The sequence below is a fragment of the Lactuca sativa genome, chromosome 3, assembly GCF_002870075.4.
Source record: "Lactuca sativa cultivar Salinas chromosome 3, Lsat_Salinas_v11, whole genome shotgun sequence".
Lineage (NCBI taxonomy): Eukaryota > Viridiplantae > Streptophyta > Magnoliopsida > Asterales > Asteraceae > Lactuca > Lactuca sativa.
Window position 1 is genome coordinate 86849063 of NC_056625.2, and position 9293 is coordinate 86858355.

General features: G+C 31.5%; 1 protein-coding gene across 1 annotated transcript; it reads left to right on the forward strand.

The window, feature by feature from the left end:
- Nucleotides 1–5314: 5314 nt before the first annotated feature.
- On the forward strand, nucleotides 5315–7254 carry LOC111915589 (mannitol dehydrogenase). Its single transcript, XM_023911238.3, has 5 exons — nucleotides 5315–5649; nucleotides 5841–5954; nucleotides 6068–6581; nucleotides 6662–6815; nucleotides 6882–7254. Exons 1-5 carry the CDS (start codon nucleotides 5552–5554, stop codon nucleotides 7091–7093), a joined length of 1092 nt encoding a protein of 363 aa, XP_023767006.1. The 5' UTR covers nucleotides 5315–5551; the 3' UTR covers nucleotides 7094–7254.
- The last annotated feature ends 2039 nt before the right edge of the window (nucleotides 7255–9293 follow it).

A 9293-nucleotide genomic window follows, 5' to 3' on the forward strand; every position in this document is an offset into this window, starting at 1 on the left:
CCAAGTCCATCGATTATACCCTAAAGAGAATCCATGTCAACGAATCCTATCACAGGCGAACGTTCGCAGGTTAGACTTTCATAGCGATTTTGACTTTTTGATTTGACCGTCGTTCATCCCAATTGAGTCCCCGAATCATTCCGATTGAGCCCCAATTTCCATTTTCATAGTTCGCATCTCACATCCGATTTTGACTTAAGCCACGATTCCAAGACTCATAACGCAGTGAACTTGAAAAACGTGAAGCACAAAATTGCAAGACCCATTTAGCCGAACTCGACTTCTTGCATTGACCACTGGCAACAGTTAACGCCAAGTAGTAGAATCAAGTTTCTCAACACGATTTCTAGATCAAGCAGGTCGATTCCCAGATGAAATATCACATTCAATCTAAAATCAGTACAAACACCCACCAAATGTTCTTCTATTTCTTCTTTCAGCTCCTCAATCCAAGATAACTTGATTTCAAGTCAATTAAAAAAAATTGATACGGGAGAAATCGACTTGATAAGATGAAGAATATGAACTCATTCTTGGATTAAAACTAGAATCAAAATCTTGAAATCGAATGGATAATCGTGAATCAAGAATACAACATGAAGGAGAAACACGATTCACATATATGATTAATCAAGAAAAATCGATTCTCTGAAAATACAATCAATGAAAAAGATAGAAAGAAATTGATAATCAACATCGATACAACATTCACTCAATTCCGGGAAAATCAAATTATATCAATTTGTGATTACAAACGAGATTTCGATGGGAATTGATATCGACGATAGAGTAAACAACGGACACAAGGATATGTCAGTCTCGAAATTTTGGTTTAGAAATTGAAACAAATAAGAAGGGCTTTAATAATACCATGAACAGTAAGCGAAAACTATGGCCCATATGAAAAGAAATTGATTCACGAGGCAGTTGACTGATTCAAAAAAAATCAAATCCAATAGAGAATTCGAACAAAATATGATTTGGATTGAAATAATACCCAGATGAACAGTAGAAGAACATTAACCTGAACAAACATCTTGATTCCATACCGCCAAAACACCAAAATCTTCAATAACTTGTGCAGAAAATCATCAAATCAAGAACCGATACTTCAAAAATCAACAGATCTTCAAAGACCCGCTCTGATACCACTTGTTGGGATTAAAACCTTAATTGTGATTTGATGAACAAGATGCGGAAAATAAGAACAAACACAAATAATGAAGATTATGTCGAATGATCACTCGATTTATTGAAATATGAGGAATAAATTACACTTAAAGCATAGACTAAAGAATCTAACACTACATAAGAAACCTCACGTGGCTGCTACATTTTGCCTCCCTCTCTTAACCCTAATTATGAATAATACATGACTATTTATAGGGAAAAGACAAGTCTTGGGCTTTTAACCTAGAATTCATCAAAGGGGCCCATTGCCATCATCCATGGAGTGCTTTGAAACCCTACAATCTCCCCCTCAAAGTATGGAATGGATGACAATGCTTTAACTTCCAAAACAAGCATCTAGCAAATAAAAAGATCTGCAACGAGGAATATATGAAGCAATCCACGAATCTTGATTCATCAATAGTCTTCAAACACGGGCTCTAGGATATATAAATCTGCTTTGGTTGATGATGGTTGCGGAAAAACTATGGAGTGGGCTTGAGCATTTTCTATTTAACTGGTTGATCAATGCTGACAGGTAAGGGCAAGTTATCTTCAGAAACTTGAAGATATCTAGTTGATGTGCTCATTGATTTCAAGTGGCATAATTGGAATTATGTCATGTGGTGTTGAGTTTATTTGATAAATATGCTCATTACAGGGTTGTAAGTTGCGTTCAATATCCTTCATTGGCTGATTTGAGGGGGCTCCTTCTAGACCTAGTTGCACAACTTGTGGGTGCTCTATCACAGATCAGGTGATTGGTAAATTTGGTGAATTTTTTTTCTTACTATGTTTTTATTTATGCCTAAGACTGAAGAGCATTTTAGAAGAAAGCAATGCATGTTTGTTTATTTGTTTATTCGATATTAGATTGTGCAACAAAAATTCGCCTCTAATCACCATGTTCTCTTTTTCTTTTCAGGGTAGATGGAAAGGGTTGCAAGTTAGTTGGATGTGGTACTGTTGTACCTATTCTTGAAGTTTCTAATCATGATCTTTCTAACATTGTTGACACAAATGATGAATAGATATATGTTCGAACTGGAATCTGTAATCGTCGAGTTTTTGCAGGTTGGTTTGACTTAATGCATAGAATAACTTAATATGAACTTTGAGGCGAACGAGTCTTTCCCAATTCCCATTAAGTCCCTAACTTTTTACAAATTTCTCCTCATCTTGGCCACAAAATAACAAGACCGTCTTCATGTTAAGCCATATGAGAGAGATTGGAAGAAAACATTGTATAATGAGTTCAACACTTTAATCTGTACAACTATGGTTGCTTCTTTTTTAATTAGCTAAATTTATAAAAAGTTCAACGTTGTAGTTACATGTGTTTTACATGTAAATCACATATGAATTACATGCGATTCACATGTAATTCACATATGAATCACATTTGATTCACATGTAAATCACATGTAATTTATATGTGAATTACATGTGATTCACATATAAATTACATATGATTCATATGTAATTTACATATGAATTACATGTGATTCACATGTAAATCACATGTAATTTACATATGAATTACATGTGATTCACATGTAAATTACATATGAATTGCATGTGAATCACATGTGCATCACATGTAATATGTGATTCACATGTAATTCACATATGAATTGTAATTTACATATGAATTACATTTGATTCACATATAAATTACATATGAATTACATGTGATTCACATTTAATTCACATATGAATTACATATGATTCACATGTAAATCACATATGTATTTTTCTGAGTGTTTTTGCATCAATCAATTTCTTTTTAAATTTGTTGTAGATTTAGAAGAAATTGTGGTAAATATTGAAGATGTGGAAAATGAGAAATTGAAGAAAATATGGAAATATTGACACGAAGACATTAAAACACTTTGAAATTTTGTAACATTTTTTTTTGTTTTTTTATATTTTATTTTGTATCAAATAAAATACTTATTGTATTGTTTTTATAGATTAGTAAATAAAATAAGTTTTCTTATAATTTCCTTACAAATGTATATGAAATATGCATTTGTAAAAATATGTATAAATGTACCTAAAATGTTGATTTTTTTGGTTAAAAAAAGTATAGTATTTTTTTTAAAACAATTTTATTGATTTTTAATTGCTTTTAAAAAAACTATAGTTTTAAAAAATATATTTTTTTTCAATTTTTTTTAAAAAAATTCACGTTTTCTATAAAAAATTAAAAAATCTGCACTTTTAAAATAATTGAAAATTAAAATACTATTTTAAAAAAATTAGAAAATTTGATTTATTATATAATTTGTTAGACATTTCTATTATATTTACAATAAAAAAAAATTAAACATTAAATGATATTGACAAAATTACGATCATGTCCTTAATGAATTAGTTTTGATCTAACGCTCAACTTTTAGTTATCGGGAAACTATAAGTTCTCAACAAATCTCACATTTATATATGTGAACGTGTGATAAACAAAAATTACACGAGAATTATGAGAAATAAACTATTTGCTTTTTGGCGAATTACATTTGATGTTATAAAACTAATATTTGTTAGAAAAGCCGACCGGAAAGCCTCTTGATCATTCGTTTATTTAGTGAATAAACAATCCCAAAAAAAAAAAAAAATCTTACAAACTATTTTTATGGAAGATTTTTTTATGAATTATTTTACTTTTGTATTATCTAATATTCCAAAATCTTTTTTGTTCTTAAAAAACATGCATTTGATTATTTTTACATTTAATTTTGGTTTATCAATGGATCCAAAGCTTATATATAACTATGTTAAAATTAAACTAAATATAAAACAAAAAAAATAAAACATAAATATAAATAAACTTATAAACAAACCTATAATGAAACTTTAATTATCATTTATGTCATAAATCTATAATGAGCCTATTTTGTCAACAATGTAACAAGCTACCTCCTTTTTATCTCTCTTCATAACATATATATATATATATATATATATATATATATATATATATATATATATATATATATATATATATATATATATATATATATATATATATATATATATATATATATATATATATATATATATATATATATATGGTGAGGTTCAGTACAGAACCATAATTAACCAAGTAACCAATTTTTTTTTCAACTTTTTGAACTTATATTTTATAAAAAAAAATAAAAATAAAAAAATTCATAACTTTTTATCCTTTTTCCAATGATATAAAATTCAATTTTTTTACGTCAAATTCACAATGTGAATCTTCGAAAATTCACAATATGAATCCGGATTCACACGGTGAATCCGAAAAATATTTTTCACATTCACAATGTTAATATATGAATTTAGATTTTTTTAGATTTTTTTTCGATAAAAAATAAGCTCTAGAAATTGATAAAAAGATTTGGTTCCTTAAAAAACCCATAATTATGGTTTTCTATTGAACTTTTATATATATATATATATATATATATATATATATATATATATATATATATATATATATATATATATATATATATATAGGATATAGATCCGGTAAGAAATTTTTTTTGGTAGGAAGGTAAGAAGTTTTTTTTCTACATACTTTTCTGACGAACAAAAGAAATGAATCACTAGATGAATAAAAAATAATATGATTCACCAAAAAAAATCTCAAAAAAAACACACCAATGATTCATTTACACAATGATTTCGTTGTTATTCAGTAAAATTATAATAAAAGTGAATTTTTTCTTAATTTACTTAAAAATAAATCATGAAGATGTTTTTTTGTGAATCATCTTACCTTTGAATCATTTAATGATTCATTTTGTATGTTCTCTAAAAAAATATGTTGAAAAAAAACTTCTTACCTTCCAACCAAAAATTTTCTTCTTATTTGATATATATATATATATATATATATATATATATATATATATATATATATATATATATATATATATATATATATATAACTTTATCTTCAATAACATTATAGGATAGGGATTAAATTTAATAGTGTAAACTCTCTCACCCCTTTACCACTTGTCTCAATCCGTCCCTGGGACGCATAGACAGTCGCCAGTTTGGAGTTCTAATTTGTTATGATAAAATAAAATGTAAAATACATTGAACGAGATAAACAACATATCATTAGGGGCCATGCAACGTTTGGTGGTTTTATCCTTTAATGGCTAAATGATTTCGAAGTTATCGATCATTATTACTACTAGCTAGAAATCGGGGACGTCCTCTCTTTCATTTTCCACAAAATACGCAAAGCGGCATGACCATTTTGACGAGCAACCAGCTATAGGTTAGCTCATACCAAAGGCCAGTGTTAATCATCAGCTATAAGTTTCTCATATAAAGACTCTCTTCCCTCCATTCCATACGCAGCATCTATCTAAGCATCAAAATGGAGAAATCACTAGAGACAGAGCATCCCATCAAGGCCTACGGATACGCTGCGAAAGACACTTCTGGAACCTTCTCACCCCTCACCTTCTCCAGAAGGTACACATCTCACAGACCTGCTACTCGTGTTGCGATTTTAATTTGAGGATTGAGAAAACAAGTATACTTATAAAGTTATAATATTAGTCTTATCTTGTATCAACTTAAAATGATGGTTGATCCTTTGACTATTTATTTGCATATATCATTCTCAGTTTTTCTGTTGATCATGATTAATGAATTTGTAACAGAGCTACAGGGGATAACGACGTTAGATTCAAAGTTTTGTATTGTGGAATCTGCCATTCGGATCTTCATTATGCTAAGAACGAATGGCTCGCGTCTACTTATCCACTAGTTCCAGGGTACGTACAACTTGAATCGATATTATCTGTGGTCTGTTCGTACTACTTGAATCGATTGTTCGCTTTATCTATGACAAATACTGACACACACTGATTTTGACACAAAAATGAAGGCATGAGATTGTGGGTGTCGTCACCGAAGTAGGAAGCAAAGTAGAGAAATTCAAAGTTGGTGAAACAGTTGGCGTTGGATGCTTGGTGGGATCATGCAGATCATGTCAAAACTGTTCTAACAATCTTGAACAACACTGCCCCAAGATGATCATGACCTATGCTTCTACTAACTTCGATGGCACACTCACATATGGTGGCTACTCTGACCACATGGTTTCCGATGAGCATTTTGTGCTGCATTGGCCAGACAATTTGCCACTTGATTCCGGTGCTCCATTGCTATGTGCTGGGATCACAACTTACAGCCCCCTCAGACACTACGGACTTGACAAGCCTGGTATGAAGATCGGGATAGTTGGTCTTGGTGGACTCGGTCATGTTGCAGTGAAGTTCGCTAAGGCTTTTGGTGCTGAAGTTACAGTTTTCAGTACGACCCCAGAGAAGAAGGAGGAAGCACTTGAAAGACTTAAAGCTGACCATTTCATTGTTAGCAAAGACGTGGAACAAATGCAGGTGAATGACAAATGACCACCTTTCTTTTATATTTTCGATATTATTTGCTTAACTTTTGATTTGTTGATTATGCGTTGTAGGCTGCTACTGGAACACTTGATGGTATCCTAGATACTGTTTCTGCACCTCATCCAATTGCACCGTTTATTGATATCCTCAAAACGGCTGGGAAGCTTGTTCTTGTTGGTGTGCCGGAGAAACCACATGAGTTGCCAGCATTTCCTTTGATCTTAGGTAATTACTCGTTAAAATGGTTGTTTAGATGTTTGAGTTCAAGGGTAATGGGTTAAAATTTGATAGGGAGGAAGATTATTGGTGGTAGTAGCATCGGAGGACTAAGAGAGACTCAAGAAATGCTTGTTTTCTGTGCGATGCATGGAATAACATCGGATATAGAAGTTATCTCGATAGATTATGTGAACACAGCCATGGATCGTCTCTTAAAATCTGATGTTAGGTATCGGTTTGTGATCGACGTTGCGAATTCAATCAAGGCTCCACTTCAAACATGAGATGCAGAAGTTGATGAAGGTTTCAGCAGAACTTGGTTGTACTTTTAAAGATTTATTCAATATTATGATACTAGTTGTAACTTGCAACAAAATAACAAAAATGATCAGAACCATCACAATTTTATTTAATAAAATGGTGTTAAAAATACGTTGTAACACAACTTTATGAATAATATCATGGAGATCATTACATCATGTGGCTGATACGATGCCGTTAAAATAGTGGTCATGATCGTGTGGTTGTGTAACACCCAATTTTAGTAAAAAAAAATATTATTTTTTAGCCAAAGTAATCATCATAAGCATGTAGGAAATGCCAATACGATTTCTGTAGATATATAGAATGCTTGAATTTGATTTCGTATGGAGAAGATATGATTATTTGAAGTCTTGCGTCCACCTATATGCCGCAAAGGTGCATCGTAAAATATGAATCGGAGATTGGAGGCTTATTAGCCTTAGTGATCTAAACGAAAGTCATACTAATTCTAAAAAGCGAGAGCGTGTATATAGAAAACGTCAAAATCTGATTTTGTAAGAGGAAGTTATGATTTTTTGAAGTTTCGGTACAGTATTGCACGACATTGAAATCGAAATGGAAATTAGTCGATTGCTAGTCGAAACAATCTAAAAGAGAGTTGAAGATCTCGTAGATACAATTCCGTTGATATAAAGACATTCAAGAACGGAATTCGTATGGACAAGTCATGATTTTTATACGAACTTTAACAATCTATGTTTGTTAAAAATATAACTTTAAAAATAAAGTTAAAATTTGCTGACAGAGTCTAATTAAAAGTTGTAGATCTCGTTGATAGCTATTGATATAAAAAAAATGTCGAAAACGAAGCTTGTGTAATAAAGGTACTATTTTCTGAACTTTTTTCGAAAAGCATCACGCAGATAGGTGCGACACGAACTTCTAGAGTTAGGGGCGTGGACTACCGGGCTTTCAACACGTGGAAGCAAGGTAGAGGAGAGTCATCACCCTAGGGCGCGACATGCTTCCTCAAAAAACTAACCTATAAATAACTATTTTCCCATTCTCACTTCCTACACCCATTTCCATACATCTCTCTCTAGTTCTTAGCCTGTAAAGCTTTTTGGAGGAATTCCACTGTAGTGAGACTCTGAGGCATTTGAGAGCCCGAATAAGTAGAAGTGGTCAGTATCGAAGTCCTTCCATCAGAAATCCCGGTTTTCGCTAGAAACTTTGTAAGTTAAGTTACATTTACTAGGATTTTAGGGTAACTTATAGTTATGTTTATAGTTGATATTAAGAGCCTATAAGTACCAGATTAGTCATTAATTCCATTTAAATATTTTGATTGGTCTACTTACATGAGATTTGTCTAGAATAGTCACGTTGGCTTGGTTGTTGGATTTCAAAAAAGGCTATAAGCCGAAATGATCATGCCTCCCAACAGTCCTGCCTGACTAATCCTTATTTGATAGCCATGAAAGTATATTTGGAATTAGTTAATGATCTATTTTCCTCTAGATTGCCATATATATTAATAAGTTGTAGTATTATAGGTTAATACTTGATAGAAGCATTACCTGCTACTTTAACCATCATAGAGATAGTTGTTAATCGTCTAAGTAACTATTCAGATGAGTTATCTAATTATACTATATATATATATATATATATATATATATATATATATATATATATATATATATTCATGTATGTTAGGATATAAGAGCTAGTAGGATAGTCTCTATATGCCTAATGTTGGTCTTTAAGGGTACATGTGTGAATAGAGCAAAAAGTGTAGTCTCTATGCTCGCAACTGTTATCATGTTAAATTATACATTATAGATTGAGTAGGGGTTGATGACGGAACGGAGACAGGTCGAGAGTCTATAGACCTGAGTGTTGACGACGAAATGGCAAGATGACCTTAAGTCTAGATACACATATTATTGGTGGATCGGCGAAAGGTCGTGAGCCAGTTGGTGGATCAGTGAAAGGTTGTATGCCATTTTTTTTAATGCATTTATATGTATTGAGGTATATGGTATTTTGGGGAACTCACTAAGTTTCGTGGTTACCCAATTGATTATAAATGTTTTTCAAGTACCTCATTGATTCATGAGAAGGGCAAAGTTCGACTGTACACATGCGTATTCGCAACATATTTCCACTTAATGTAATTATACTCTGATATATTTGAATAAATAAAAATGAAATTTT